We start from the raw sequence: 17,131 nt of genomic DNA, 5'->3' as shown, positions 1-17,131 counted from the left end.
ACAACACTCCCCGTCTGGCGCATATTTCTGATATCATCGTCGACTTCAGTTACGATCACCGTTCTTACAGAGCACGTGCCATCCACGAGCCAAAGATTTCTGCACTCCACACCTTTGTTGCAAATCCCGCAACAACGTCGAACTCAAATATCCATAGACGCGGTGGCCCATGGTTTTGCTTCATGTTCACCAGCCTTTCCTTCCCTCCAGCGTCCAGGCAACAAGATTCCGTGTCGCACTCGAAAAATTCGTCACAAATCAGCGCTTTCAAACAATCGGATTGTCGGACACTCCACACTGTACACTTTGCCACCTCATTGACACCAATGCCCACCACTTGACTCATTCTGCCGCCACTGACGTTTCGAAACTGGGTCGACAGTTCGTGGCCCGCTAGCTCCGCTTTTCTCAAGACTCGACTGACCCATGGACTTTATCCATCCTGAGAATGCACATGCCGCTCCTCCCCCCCCCCCCTCCAAAAAAAACGATGCTATTATGTGGGACAAAGGATGGACGATGATTTACCTGTATACTGATGGCGATAAATCACGTCTTGATTTCTGGCAGTACTTACAAACTGCCCACAAAGAAATCAAGCATCGACCGCGCTACTGCACATTCTTCACCAATTAGCTTCGCGCGATCTTTACGTCACCTCCGCTCTGGTGGATGCTGCCGCACTTGGACGGCACCATACCCCTCCTCACCCTTCTAACATCTGAGACTACTGGCGCTACATTTCTTTATCGTACCCCACATTGGGGTACGCGGCCCTTTCTTTTATGCCCAGTACCAGAGCACTCTGTCCGCCCCTGGTAGCTGCATGTTCAGCGCGACGGAATGTCATAGCTAACGGCCCGAGTTCCATTCCTGGCTGGGTCGGAGATTCCCTCCGCTCAGGGACTGGGTTTGTGTTGTCCTTATCATCATTATTTCATCCCCATCGACACGCAAGTCGCCGAAGTGGCGTCAACTTGAAAGACTTGCACCAGGCGAACGGTCTACACGACGGGAGGCCCTAGCCACACGGCATTTAAATTTTACCAGAGGACGCTGGTCATTCTCCTAACCCTACTGTCCCTTCCTGTCCCATCTGTCTCCCCAACCTTAAGCCTTCCTTTCATGTACTTCTTCCCAGTCGTGGTGCCGGGGACACTGTGGCCAGGCTCGGCATGTTGACCCCTGCCCACTCTGCCCCCAAGCCCCATCCGCCTAGCAGGAGGATGCCTGCATATCCTACCATGCCCTTGGTCCTTCTTCCCTCTTTGTCCACGGCGTCACACTTCCAAGCTTATTTTCATTTATTTTTTTCCATTGCCCCACACATTATTAACAAAGGATTTGCATGTCTGCTTCGACTGTATTGTCTAATGTTGATTCCGTCCGCAGCGCAAAGAAAAAGGAAGGAAATAGGGTAGCGTCTTTGACAAGTAATCGAAACGACCTTGGTCCGGCGTTCGAACCACACACCCCTTAAATTCTGAACAAAAATCGCCATCAATGCAGGCCAAAGATTTTCATCGTAATGTCACCCTCATGCCAATGGCCTAATTAATGAGGGCGAAGGAGAGAGTAGAGGTTCAAGGCATTCTCTTGCTGTTGCGGTGGGGAAAGCGGAAGAATCAGCAATGATCAACGGCATCGGGATGCAGAAGACAATGGAAACCACAACAATACAGACATATAATGTATATCCACACGACATGTGGATTGTAATAGATGAAGCGTCAAGATGATCTCTCAAATGACAAAGGTTCCGGACTAGCCCCCAATCCGATCAACGGGAGGGAACTGCCAAGACGGAGGTGACTGTGAGAAAAAAGTTGAATAACCAAGAAAAGGACAAAGTTCTACGAGAAGGGACGTGGAGTGTCAGAAGTCTGAACGTGGTAGGGAAGCTAAAAAATTTGAAAATGGAAATGCAGAGGTTCAATCTAGTTATAATCGGGGCCAGTGAAGTAAAATGGAAAGAAGACGAGGATTTGTGGCCAGCCGAGTATAAAGTAATACCAACAGAAGCAGAAAATGGTGTATCAGGAGTAGAATGCATTACGAGTAGGAAAGTAGGGCAGAGAGTGAGTTACTGTGAACAGTTCAGTGACAGGACTATCTTCATCAGGATCGACAGCAAACAAACACCGACAACGATACTGCACGTATACGAGTACATACCGACGAGGCAAGCCGAAGATGAAGTGATAAAGTATATGAGGGTATTGAATGGGTAATTCAATACGTAAATGGAGATGAAAATGTAACAGTCATTGCGGTATGGAATTCGATTGAGGGCGAAGGAGAGGAAGAAAGGATTATGGGAGAATATGGGCTTGGGACAAGGAATGAGAGAAGAGAAAGACCATTTGAGTTCTGCGATAAATTTCAGCTAGTAATAGCGAATACTCTGCTCAAGAATCGCAAGAGGAGGAGGTATAACTGGAAAATACTGGGAGATAATGGAAGATTTCTGTTAGATTACGTCTTGATCAGGCAAAGGTTCCGAAATCAGATACTGTGTTTCAAGGCGTACGCGGGGCGAGATACAGACAGGTCAGAATTTAGTAGTGATGAGGAGTAGGCTGAAGTTTAAGAGACTAGTCAGCAAGAATCAATACGCAAAGAAGTGCGATAGGAAGGTACTAAGGAATGAAGAGATACGTTTGAAGTTCTCTGAGGTGATAGGTTCTGCAATAAGGTATAGCTCTGAAGGCAGTTCAGTTCAAGAGAAATGGACGTTTCTAAAAATGGCAGTCACAGACTTGGAAAGAAAAACGAAAGTACGGAATAGGTAACTGCGAAGAAAAGGTGGGAAACAAACGAAGTAGTTTAGTTGGTCAATGAAACATGAAAGTACAAAAATTCAGGAATAAAGGAATACAAGACACTTGGGAATGAAATAAATAGGAAGTGTATACATGCTAAGGCGAAATAGATACCCCTACATGAAACATGTGAAGAAATCGAAACAAAAATGATTGACGAAAGGACTGATTCAGCATAAACAACAGTCTGAATAACCTTCAGTGATATGAAAAGCAAGGATGATAACAATAAGAGTGCTTCGGGAACTGCACCGTTAAATACAGAGGTGAGAGCAGACAGGTGGAAAGAATACACTGAAGGCCTCCATGAGAGGCAAGACTAGTGTGATGACACAATGAAAAAAACAGGAGTCGATAAGAAAGAAATAGGGCACCCAGTATTAGAATCATAATTTCTAAAGTCATTAGGGATGTTGCAGCAAACGACTCTTTACGTTGGTGCGTAGAGAATGTAGGAGACCGGGGATATGCAGAGTTTCGGAAAAACTAGATACAATTCCGAAGACTGAAAAAGGCGACAATGGCGAGAATTATCATACTATCAACTTAACTCCTCAAGCATCCAAGGTGATGAAAAGAACAATAAATTGAAGAAGGGAAAAGGAAATTGAGAATGTTTCAGATGACCATCAGTTTGGCTTTATGGAAGGTAAGGGCACAATAGAGGCGATTCTGACTTTGAGGCTGATAATGGGATCAAAACTAAATAAAATCAATAAACATTCATAGGATTTGTCGACCTGGAAAAAGCGTTAGACAATGTAAAATGATTCAAGATGTTTACAATTCTGTGAAAAATAGGGGTAAACTACAGGGAAGGACGGGTAACATGCAATATGTGCAAGAACCAAGACGGGACAATAAGAGTGGTAGACCAAGTACGAAGTATCCAGATTAAAAAGGGTGTAAAGAGGGATGTAGTCTTTCGCCCCTACAGTTCAATCTATTTATAGTAGAAGCAATTACGAAGATCAAAACTCCAGAAGAGGTACCACAGCCAAACACTCTGCTAACTCCGCAAAGGTTGTCTGATGATACTCGCTTCCGACGAGTGAAATCTGTAATACTAAATCAAAATGTGTGCTATGTGTGGCTTTTTATCTCAATCTCTGTAACTTTGTGAAGCATCGCACACAAATACAAAGAAATTTTCTCATCCAGTATTTGAGAATGACAACACTCTGCAAAGTCAAACCAGTATTAAACATCATTTGAGACCGTTTCTAAGCTTCTTCGCTGTTACGTGCTTAACGTCGGGTATTTAGCACATTAACTCATCTTTAAATTAATCAAAAGTTTGAAGCTATTTTGTAGAGGCGAGTACGAGTTTTTAAAGAATTGGGGTTAGTGAATACTTACTTCTTGGACGGAAGCACTGTTGGGTTAAGAAGCAGCTACACCCCGTAAGGTAGGAATGAAAAGGGGGTGACTATCAAGCGGAACTCAGGAAAACTTGTTGCAACTTCAACCAAATACAGTAGGTACATGACTTGTTATTTTTACAAAAACCTACCACTAGATATGAGAAGGGGTGACGAAGAAATGTTCGAAAACTACTTTTCGATATTTATTTGCTATAGTTGGAATACTTCTAAAAGTATGGAGTGCAATTTTTCTCTTATTTGTGCTGTTCGTTGTGTCAACTAGTTGGCAACAATGAGCGCTGCAACGATCCAATAATTTTGCCAATGTGCTCTGATAACCAAGGTGAAGCCACACGGCTGAAGACCACAGATACGTTTACCACGCTTTCTGGAGTTGTATTGTGTAGTACTCACACGTATGAAATATACGACACATAGGCATACTTTCATGTTCTCCTAAGCCGCTTGATCGATAACAACCAAACTTGGTACACATATTACTTACCCCCTCTAAAGAAATACTGTGGGGTAAAAACGATAAACCTCCAATTGGGGCGAGGATGGGGGCGATAAAGGTGGGGTGCCAGGGGGGTGCATGTTGACAAAGAGGGGGGTAGTACGAGTTGGACAGAGTGAGGGGGGATGAGAAGGTGGATAGCGAGAGAGGAGAAAGTGATAGACAGAAAGGGGGGAGAGGAGGACAGGTACAGTAAGAGAGAAGGGGAGAGGAGACAAACCAATAAAATTTCTGAATAATTAACCGGACAAAACCGACTATCTTAGCTAGTATTAAATACCGAAGTCGCTGTATCCCTGGCAGATGACATCTGCATTTGCTAACAAAACACGTAAATGAGTACGGCTCGCGTGTTCGTTATCGTCGTTTTTATATTAAGCGCTCAAAATGTTAACCTCCGATAAAGCGAAGACAGGCACACAAAGCTTCATCCTGAATTTCAACTGTATTTATTGTAGCACAGGCCCATGTTATACATCACTTCCAGCCTTTGGGAGCCGTCGGTGTATCCTTGTAGGCCGGCCAGAGTGGCCGAGCGGTTCTAGGCGCTACAGTCTGAAACCGCGCGTCCGCTACGGTAGCAGGTTCGAATCCTGCCTCGGGCATGGATGTGTGTGATGTCCTTAGGTTAGTTAGGTTCAAGTAGTTCGAAGTTCTAGATGACTGATGATCCCAGCAGTTAAGTCCCATAGTGCTCAGAGCTATTTGAACCATTTTGTTTCCTTGTAGGCCTCATTAATTTTAGCCGCACATAAAGGTAAAGATGCGTTGCGTCTAGTGAGCGTAAAGGTCATTTTGTGTTTTCCAAAGCAGGCAGGAATTTCTACACACATGATTAGGCGAATACCCCTTCGCCTCCGTCTCAGAAACGCCGAGCACTATCAAAACCCTAAAAGCAACAGAAGAGTGATGGTACGTCCTAAGAAGTGCACCCAACAATATGAATAAGTCATGTATTCACAAGGGGCACAGAAGTACTGAACGAATGAATAACGTATTTCCCTGAAATTTTAGCAGCCGTAATGTGGGTATTACATAACTTCCTAAATCGTATACTACAAATATTTGTCCACGACAAATACGATCCTCATCTTATGCAAAATATTGAGTGTCTATTTATAGCGAAGTTGATGCCATAGACTCACCATATGCTGACCTTAAAACGCAGTGTGACAACACTGGGTAGAAGAATAATATCTACGTAGTGCCATTTATTGTAGAAGTTAAGACCTATGGTGGAATCATCGAACACACAAGCCTTCAGTTGCAACAGAAATTTGTATTTGAACTAGCTCAGTACCTAATGTTGCCCTGGTATGCACGGAATTCGACTTCTGTTACCACCTTCTCCTTCCTCCTTTCTGTACCCTTCTGCTTCTGCCCCTCATTCCGCCCAACTCCTCCTCCGTTTCATTCTGTCTTCCTTCTCCACACCCAACTCTTTGTCAACACTCGCCTGTCCCCCATCCTTCTGTCTTCCTCCTCTTCTTCCGATTCATGTCCTCCTCCCTTATTCCATCTGCTCCTACCCACTCCCTCTCACAATTTCCTTCCATTTCCTTTGCCTATCTCCTCTTCGCTCCTCTACGTGTCCATCTACTCCTATTCCCTTTCTCTATCCATTTCTCCCTCACCGGCCGGAGTGGCCGAGCGGTTCTAGGCGCTACAGTCTGGAACCGAGCGACCGCTACGGTCGCAGGTTCGAATCCTGCCTCGGACATGGATGTGTGTGATGTCCTTAGGTTGGTTAGTTTTATTTAGTTCTAAGTTCTAGGCGACTGATGACCTCAGAAGTTAAGTCGCATAGTGCTCAGAGCCATTTGAGCCATTTGAACCATTTTAGCCATTTCTCCTTCCCTCTCTCTGTTCATTTCCTCCTCATCCCTATCTATGTCCATCTGCTCTTTCACCCTCTCTGGGTGTCCATCTCCACCTCCTCCACCTTCTCTCTCCAAGTTATCACACCCACTCCAATAGGAGATCACTTTTTCTTACCCCGTAGTATTTATCTTCAGATACGTGTATCAAGTTCTTTTGAAACCTATCCAGGGATGTAGGAGGAAGTTTTTGTCCATGGCTGTGACTGAATACACACTTGTCACACATATTTCATATGGAACATATTTCACACATATTTGTACATATATTTCAGCTGTATCCCTAGCGAATAAAGATCTGTTGTTTCGTTTTCACGCATCTCAATGTTCATGACGTTATATCTCCTGTAATATGTGTCGTACAAAGATGTATTTTGTACGCAAATCCAGTGGCATTTGTTTACACTGTCCGCGAAATGTGTTGCGAATAGAGTTAGTAGCACAGAAGTAACAAATTAAATCGTTTTGCCTGATGCAGCAGTTTTACTGCATGAACAGCGAAAATATAGTAAGCGATAAACCTTTTTCCTCTTATCATATCACGGGGGCTGTCTGTCAGAAAATGTCTCGTAAATGGTTGAAATCAACTGTAAAATTTATTTCAGGTTACTAAGTCCTCACTTTCTCAAATAATGGTTGAATGTAGTCTGGTTATTTGCGCGTCTTGAGATACGATACTTTTCCACTCGGACCCCAAACCCTTTGAGAGGAGATGGTTTTTGTCAGACAGTAAGTGATGTGGCTACCAAGCTTGGTTGAAATCGATCCAGCGATTTAGGAGGATATGTGGAACATACATACATACATACATACATACACACACACACTTTTATTGCATGTATAAATTACTTTTTGAATGATTTCATGACGCCATCAGCTACCCTTCTATTTATTTGGTGTACGGCTGTACAGGTTCTACCTTATGGCACTTTCAAGTATCCAAGAAGAATAATACGTTGCGTGCGTTAGGATCGCTTACGAATTTAACATAAGAACAGGTCATAATTCAACATACTTTATGGACGATAATTTAATGGTATATTATCATATGTACGTCTTCATTGCTATGACTGCATATAATTGTCAGAAAATAATTTAGAAATTGTTTTTCGCAATTTAGGAGCACACTAATTTTGAGCAGTATTTGCAAAACTCTTATATCACTGTTTTAACGTACTTACACTAGGAAAATTAGAATTACTTTATAGAAATCTGATAATTATGTTATATTTAATTATCTTTCATCGTTGGAAATTTTATTAAAATGACATGTCAATATTTGTTTTATTATTGTGGAAGCACACCATTTCCAATAGTTGTTACAAGGCTGTTACATAAACAGTATAAATTCGATCACAGTACTCTGAAAACCATGAAAATCAAATGAAGCCTTCCATGACCTGGTTTATGATTTCGTGAACTTACGTATTACATACATTTTTATTAAGAAGTCTAGCGATAGTCATACATTCTATGGTTCTATTATGCTTCGTCGTAGAACTGGTAAAAACTTGTCTAGGAATAAAAGAATGGCAGCTGCAGGTATCAAGAAATCATTCATAAAGTTCTTGGCAGCTGCAGACCTTATCGCAATAAAGATTACGGATACAGGGTGTTCATTTTAAATGAAGACATTGAAATATCTCGAAAACTATACATCGGATCAAAAGAAGTTATAATTTCAATTTGTTTGTCTCGGAGGGGGACATCCAGCGATCCCACACTCGACCTCCCAGCACATCCCATGCATGGGTGGCGGGGGTGGCAACTTTGAAATCTTCCAATACTAACCCCTGTTTTTTATTGCAGATTACAATTCTACGGCAAAATCTACATACGTTTTGTCTGAAGCATTTTCTTCGTTTCGCCACAGATGGTGCTGTAATCGGAGGAATGGAAATGAGTGTACAATCGTAATTTACGACATATGCATCTATATCTACGTGATTACTCTCTCATTCACAATGAAGTGCCTGGCAGACGGTTCAATGAACCCCCTTAAAGCTGTCTCTGTACCGTTCCGCTCTCGAATGACGTGCGGGATAAACGAGCACTTAAATTTTTCTGTGCGAGCCCTAATTTCTCTTACTTTATCATGATGATCATTTCTCCCTATGTAGGTAGGTTCAAACAGAATGTTTTTGCAATCGGAGGAGAAAACTGTTGATTGAAATTTCGTCAGAAGATCCCGTCGCAACTAAAAAAGGCCTTTGTTTTAATGATTGCCCCTCCAATTAACGTATCATGTATGTGGCGCTATCACCCCTATTTCACGATAAATACAAAACGAACTGCCCGTCTTTGAACTTTTTCGATGTTATCCGTCATTCTCACCTGATGCGGATCCCACGCAGCACAGCAATACTCCAGGACAGGGCGGACAAGCGTGGTATAAACAGTCTCTTTAGCAGAGCTGTTGTACCTTGTAAGTGTTCTGCCAATGAATGGCAGTCATAGCTTGCTCTAACCACAACATTATCTATGTGAGCACTGCAATTTAGGTTACTTTTAATTGTAATCCCTAAGTATTTAATTGAATTTAAAGCCTTCGGATTTGTGTGAATTATCGCGTAATCGAAATTTAGCAGATTTCTTTTAGTACTCATGTGAGTGATTTCACACTTATCCTTATTCAGGGTTAGTTGCCACTTTTCGCACCATACAGATGTCTTATGTATATCATTTTACATTTCATTTTGGTCATCTGATGACTTTACTTGATGGTAAATGACAGCGTCATCTGCAAACAGTCAAAGAGGGCTATTCAGATTGTTTCCTATGTCATTAAACATAGACCAGGAACAATAGAGGGCCTATAACACTTCTTTGGACAACGCCAGATATTATGTCTGTTTCACTAGATTACATTCGTCTGCTACTACGAACTGTGGCCTTTCTAACAGGAAATCGCGAATCCAGTAGCACAACTGAGGCGATATTCCACAGGCACGCAGTTTGGTTAGAAGACGCTTGTGAGGAACGGTTTCGAAAGCCTTCTGAAAATCTATGTATGCTACTCAATGGCCCCTGAATATCCAGTCACACGTGGGATCCCACGTCCATGCTGCGATAGTAGGACAGGCCAGTATTTCATAACCTCTCACTGGAAATCCGATTCGCAACGTTCTATTCCTCCGACATATCGAACGGGGGGCTGCTGACGCGCCACTGTTTCCTTGACTCTAGGCGAACGCTACTCTATATTACCAATTAAAGTAAGTTTCAAACGTAGTACTGTCAACTCCAATACACTAGTTATCCGCTTTTCAAGTGACAATACACACGACAGAAGGATATCTGCGGGAATGTCAGCACAGGCGTTTCTGACGCGATCGACCATCTCTTCACGACGTGTTGGCACTTGTTGGTACACCCCATCTTTTAAATATCCCAACAGAAAGAAATCCGTCAACTTCAAATCTTGCGACATAGTGCGCCAATTAATTGGGCCACCTCTGCCGATTCACAGACCAGTGTATACACTGTCTAATACTCCCGTGCTTCAATTGTGTAATGCATTGGCAACCGTCATGTTGAAACACATACGTTGCCGAACGTCCAGGGCAACGTCCTGGAGTAGTACCGATGGTTCCTATTCCAAAACTATTCGATATTAGCGTCCATTCAACGGGCCGTCTATTAAATACAGACGAATGAGTTTGTTCCCTATTACGTCACACCATACATTAACCGACCAAGGACGTTGATGGTCACTTTGCCGTAACCAGTGGGAATTATCTGAACTCCAATAATACACGTTATGCCGGTTACGCTACCATGGTTTGTAAAAGCAGACTCATCGCAAAGTAGTTCCTCGGAAAAGGACGTGGAGGTCGTTTGCATTTGTTGCCACGCCCATTCACAAAACACTGCCCCATTATGGAAAAACGCGCCATGAAATTCTTGATGCAGTGACACGTGGTACGGATGATACTTACGACGATGCAGTATTGTGGCAATACTACTTACAGACATACCGGAATCGCGATGTAATTGCTGGGCGCCGGCCCTGGCGGCCGAGTGGTTCTAGATGCTTCAGTCCGGAACCGCATTGCTGTACGGTCGCAGGTTCGAATCCTGCCTCGGGCATGGATGTGTGTGATGTCCTTAGGTTAGTTAGGTTTAAGTAGTTCTACGTTCTAGGGGACTGATGACCTCAGATGTTATGTCCCATAGTGCTTAGAGCCATTTGAACCATTTTTGAATTCCCGGGCGCTTAAGCCTAGTTTACACGACGACACTAGGTTGCAGGCAACTGCGCTACCGGCCGGCGCGCTTCTGCGCAACTCATTGGTGAAACTAAACACTTTCGGCGTGTTCCTCCTTTGACGACACTAGTTGCATGAGTTTTGAGATTATGTGTGTTTGAAGAGTGCAGACAAATTAAAATATGAAGTGGGGAACGGAGAATAATATTAGCTTTTTGATGTCTACGCTTTGCATACGTGTTTGTGGGATTTCAGTGATGCTGATTACAAAAATAAGCAACATATTGCTGCCGCTGAGACCGTCATGTGTGATCATAACATAAATGGTTTGACAATGTCTGAGCTGCAGGACAAAATTTATTGAGTTAGGAGCACATACAAAACTGAATTAAGAGAAATACAAGCAAGTGTAATTCTAGCTATGGCAATGCTCTCTTCTACAAGACTAAAATCCCATCGATCGAGTTGGTCAACTCTTTGTTAAGGAATATTGGTGACAGGAGCGAAGGCTATACTAATTCAGGAAGCTGCTTTCTTTATTCAATATTCATCTATTTCAAACGTCGCTGCAGTGCCCCCCATTCACATATGTTTGAATTTTGAAATACTGCGACTGTACAGATCTATCTTCAAGATAGTTTGCAAACCATTTTCTCATTAATGCGGCCAGCTTCGAATAATTATTGTTGCTACTGTTAACAATTATTAGTGTTAATGTGAATAATTATTGGTGTTAATGAAATAGCGTCATCACCAACTAAAACGGTATCTTACAGCATGCCTAGTGTTCTCGATTGTAATGCACGCAATATGATATCTAATTTCAGTTCTGGCGACAGTGCTTCATGCATTACAGTACCTTTATTCCTTATCTCATAATTAAGAGGGCTTCTTGGATTTTCCGTTATAAATTATGTCAGCAAGGATGCTGAGCAACCGAGCTGACGTCTTTTCTTCATCCAGTCACGAATCGAAACACGTTCCTTATATATTTCTTTTGCAGCGATTCCTCACAACAAGCTTTAACTCAATCACAGCTCGTGCGACGTGCAGCTGCCAAAACTTTCATTTCAGACACGACTCAGGGACCCACAAAACTACGAAATTGAAGTGGATACTGGTGTCGACGTGTCTACAGCCATCTTATGAAACCACTTGAGTGCAACTCATTCCACGCAACAAGTAGCGCAACTAGGCTTTACCCGTGGGTTGCGGCGCACTGCCGGTAGTACAGCTATTTCATTAGCTTCTCCGGCATTACATTTGCTTCGTTTCCTGTTTCCGGTCTGTATGCTGCCATCAGACATAAAGGCGTTGAGAACCTTGTACAAGAAAGAGCAAGAGAGGCATACAACGCAACAGCAGCCTCATTGTCCCCTACATTCTACGTGAATCAAGATCATTTGTTTTTTCCTTCTGTGGTTGCCACTTGTACGTCGGTTCTCCAAATGACAGGTAGCTTAGCAGGTAATTAACACTGCGAAAGTATTGTAATGTATACAGCCGCTACACGTTCTACGTCTGCACGATAGGTGAGCTCCCGTCGCTGGGTACTACCTGTTGTGATACGTCGTAGTTCGCTACAAGCCCACTGTGGCGCTTCGAGTACTTTCCTGCTCGATAATAAAACGCTGTGAATGGGGTTTTCCATTATAAGTTGTTCAAATGGTTCAAATGGCTCTGAGCACTATGGCGCTTAACTTCTGAGGTCATCAGTCCCCTGGAACTTAGAACTACTTAAACCTAACTAACCTAAGGACATCACACACATCCATGCCCGAGGCAGGATTCGAACCTGCGACCGTAGCGGTCGCGCGGATACAGACTGTAGCGCCTAGAACCACTCGGTCACCCAGGCCAGCCAGAAGTTGTTAAATGCTGGCCTGTCCTACCCTCACAGCATTGAGGTGGGATCCCATGTGCCACTCGATATTCAAGGGTCGCTGAGGAACATGTCGTAAATTACGATTGTCTGCCTATTTTTGTTCTTCCGATTACAGCACCATCTGTGGCGATACGAAGAAAATGCTTCTGACAAAACGTAGTTAGATTTTGCAGTGGAATCGTAATCCACAATAAAAAAAAGGGAGTTTAACTTGAAGATGTCAAAGTTGCCCCCCAACCGGCCACGCATGCTCGGGGTGGTGGTGGTGGTGGGGGGGGGGGGGGCGGTCGAGATTGGTATCGTTGGACATCCCCCTCCGAGACAAACAAACTGAAATTATTGGTTGGTTCAAATGGCTCTGAGCACTATGGGACTCAACTGCTGAGGCCATTAGTCCCCTAGAACTTAGAACTAGTTAAACCTAACCAACCTAAGGACATCACAAACATCCATGCCCGAGGCAGGATTCGAACCTGCGACCGTAGCGGTCTTGCGGTTCCAGACTGCAGCGCCTTTAACGGCACGGCCACTTCGGCCGGCTGAAATTATTGAACGTATAACTTTTTTCGTCCGATATGTAGTTTTCGAAGTATTTCAATGTCTTCAGTTAAAACCCACACTGTAGATTACTAAGGTAACACATGTCAAAGTCGAACACCTCACTTATACTGCTCTCGTAGAGAATACTTACGTCTATTTTCGCGAAGAGGACGTGGAACTCGCGGAAGGGCGGCGAGCGGCCGCGTACGAACTGAAACATCTTGCGGCCGTTACGGAGCCACTCCACTTTATGGAGCAGTTCTCGCGGGACGCTGTACTCGCAGCGGAACAGCGCAGAGTGGCCGAACAGCACGTGCCGCGGCGCCGCCAGCCGCACGTCCAGCTCCGCCTCCGCTGTGGGCACAAACAACGGCGCGGGCTCAGCACGGGCTATAAACAACAGCGCTGAGTCGCTGTTCAGGGCGTGCTGCAATAGCCGCCAGCCGGATACTCAGCACAGGATCTGCTGGGGACGCAAACAATAGCACTACATCTGCTGAGGACAAAAACAACAGCATGAGTTCAGGTCAGGATGAAAACAACAGCATTGACTGGCTGTAATGTATATACTATGGCATCGCCAATTGACCGCTAACCACCGCCTCCACTGTGAGCAAAAACAACAGTGTGGGCTCAGCACAGGCTCCAAGCAACAGCGCCGAGTCGCTGTTCAGGGTGTGCTGTAATAGCCGCCAGCCGGATACTCAGCACCGGATCTACTGGCGACGCAAACAATAGCACTGCATCTGCTGAGGACAAAAACAACAGCACGAGTTCACGTCTGGCTGACAGCAACAGCATTGACTGGCTGTTGTAACATCCACGAGATAAATTTTAGCTACACTGCGACGAGAAGAAATTATGCCCCTAACAGTTATAAACATTATCTATCCGACATATGAAAAAAACAGTGAAATAAAACGATGATAAATATTAATTATTTTTATAATATTTTATGATGTAATTGGTCATATCGATGTGTATCATACAAACACAATGATAATTCTAAATTCCTTTTATGATCTACGTTTGTCTTTTTTGTGTTAGCAGAAGAGCCAACACCGTGTTACGAGTGGAGGCCGAAATGCACGCGTTTTAGCTCAAGCAGGCTGGCGCGTGGAGGGAAGAACTATACTGACGTGAGGTCTGGAACAAAACAAGGAATGAGAATTCAGAAAGCGGACGTAATTAGTCTGATACTTAGCTTTAATTCATTAATGATGAACGTCGCTCTTGACGGTACATGATCCACAATATTATCTCTTCAGAATACATTTTGGAAGATAGTAATTATAGTAACTGAATAGGGTGCCTTGCTAGGTCGTAGCAAATGACGTAGCTAAAGGCTATGTTAAACTGTCGTCTCTCCAAATGAGAGCGTATGTAGACTGTGAACGATCGCTAGCAAAGTCGGCTGTACAACTGGGCGAGTGCTAGGGAGTCTCTCTAGACTAGACCTGCCGTGTGGCGGCGCTCGGTCTGCAATCACTGATAGTGGCGACACGCGGGTCCGACGTATACTAACGGACCGCGGCCTCTTTAAAGGCTACCACCTAGCAAGTGTGGTGTCTGGCGGTGACACCAAGTCTTCCTTTGTTTTTACCTTTTGTTGGTTGGCTTTTGTAGGTTGCGGACGCAAGACGCATATCAAACTGAGGTCTGTTAAGAAATTGTAATTGTTTGTTAATTATTACTTGTGAATAGAGTTCATTATTATTATAAATATGAGTGAATAATTATTTGTAACTTTAATTCCTCTCTCAATAAGCATTATCTGTGTTAATTATTTCTTTCCGCTGCAAGAAGCGCAACCATTGACTATAGCGATTTGTATCGCATTTTTATCTGTGTTTCTTATGAAGGTATCGAAGGTTTGCTTGATGAAAATTTGTCTAAATAGCGCACCATGTAATGGTAAAGTTTAATAAGCATTACTTCAAATACTTATCCTGTTAAAAGGAGATTTGCTCTAACAATAGAAAGTCCCTGTCAATTGTCTGCCGCCATCTTAACAATTATCTCAGCGGCAAATTCAAATTACGCAGCTCTGCAGACATAAATGCCGAAGGTAATAAAAATGTGTAAAAATAAATGTGCACCGGTGGTCCAGAACTCATTTTAATGAAAGTAATACGAATAAGATTGGTTCTTTAAAAACAGTGCTCAAAGCGCAATCCATATAACAAGCTTTTCTTGCTGATGTATGGAGCCGAAATTAATTACGCACGAGTTGCGAAGAACATTGTTTCAGATAACATACGTCAGTGTTGTGCGCGGCTGATATTCGGTGGTTTTAATGATACTTTTGCTGAAGATAACTGTTTCCATCATAATCAATAGTTGTATAGAATCTATTGTATGAACTGTGATTTAGTGACACTTACACAACTTACAGACAACACTTTTACACACCGTTAACTTGGAGCTCTTCAGCAACTTGACCAAATCTTTAGTCAGGAGAAAAAATTATTTAGTGATTACACACTGTAATGAAATAAGATTATCATTTTCATTTACAAATTAGTTAAATACCAAACCACTGAATAACACAACGGACGCCACACTGTACAGTATGTACTACGGCTTCGCCAGTTGACCGCTAGCCACCGCTCCACTGTGGGCGCAAACAACAGTACGAGCTCAACACAGGCTGAAAATAATTGCACATGCCTCTATGTTGCCAGTGGAACCCTCAGCACCGCCTCTGCTGAGGATACAAACAACACCAAAGCCTCAGCATGGGCTAAGAACAACAACACTAACTGGCCATACAGCGAATACTACTACAGTGCCAGCCGAATGCTCAATACCGCCTTCCTGCTGAGGGCACAAACATAAGCACAAGCTTAGACTGCAAACAACTGCACTGAGTAACCGTTCTGTCACGCTGCCATGCAACACTGGAGATATAAACAGCAGCAGCATCCCAACACCACTCGGAAAACATCAGAAATGAAGGTGCCAAGGTATCAGCAGCAGCCGCTCCACAGCAGATTCTGAGCACAGGCTGAGAGATGACAACACTGAGTGGCTGTACAGCACACGACGCATCTCTACCATCTGCTCGTCCAGCACAGCACTGATGTCAGCTCACCAACAACTCCCTTATCTCACAAATAACGATGCACGCTGCCTGTCCCTATAGCTGGGCCCCATCACATTCTTCAGCTGTTTTCGTAGCCTGAGAGGAGGAGAGCAAGCAGACTGATCATCCTACTCGGCTGCCTGTACGGGAGAAATCAAGAGCCGTCAAGGTGAAGAACTATGCTAGCACTGAAGTGATGGGGCAGTTTACCACTCGACGGGCGCTGCCGCCTGTAGCCCAGGCCTCGTACGTGACAGCAAGTGGTGCTTCCTTATAATAAATATATGGCATCCCATTACAAACGCTGACCATCCTGACCCAAGAGTGTCGATAAGTACACCACCCCAATGTGGATTATTCAGTCAGCCACACGGAACCTCCAATTTACGAGCTGCGCCTAGTCATGGTGCCGCTTGGAGCTGCATGGTGCTTCCTAGGTGGGAGCCTGTCTAGAGTCCTTGATTTGAGATCGATGGTTGGGGACCTATTTCATCCGGTCGTCCATGCGTTGCTGGCTGGTTGACGCACTTGAGCATAATGATATTGCCAACCTTTACTACAGATTGCTGGCACTGGATGCCGTGTGTCTGCAGACCAGCTCTGCATGCAGTGAGTCAATGACTTTCGGTAAAGGAACGGGATTAATACTATCAGCTGCAGTGCCACATTACATAGGATCAATGGCGACGAATGAAAATGTATACCAGACCAGGACTCGAACCTGCGATCCCCTGATTACTAGGCTGCGCTATGCGGGACATAGCGCTACCGCAACAGCTCATACTATCTTCGCACGCCTCACTGGCGATTAACATTCCGACCGTGCGCCACAT

The 17,131-nt window shown here is 43.9% G+C and overlaps 1 protein-coding gene across 1 annotated transcript in view; it reads right to left on the bottom strand.

The window, feature by feature from the left end:
- LOC124802722 overlaps positions 1-17,131 on the bottom strand; it is a 544,884-nt gene that overhangs the window by 219,525 nt on the left and 308,228 nt on the right. The window contains exon 2 of the mRNA XM_047263691.1: positions 13,365-13,567. Within this exon, the coding sequence (XP_047119647.1) occupies positions 13,365-13,567 (203 nt within the window). The remainder of the gene's footprint in view (positions 1-13,364; positions 13,568-17,131) is intronic.

The sequence above is a fragment of the Schistocerca piceifrons genome, chromosome 6 (assembly GCF_021461385.2).
Source record: "Schistocerca piceifrons isolate TAMUIC-IGC-003096 chromosome 6, iqSchPice1.1, whole genome shotgun sequence".
Lineage (NCBI taxonomy): Eukaryota > Metazoa > Arthropoda > Insecta > Orthoptera > Acrididae > Schistocerca > Schistocerca piceifrons.
The sequence above is the reverse complement of the archived record's forward strand: the minus strand, read 5'-3'. Positions and strand labels throughout refer to the sequence as shown.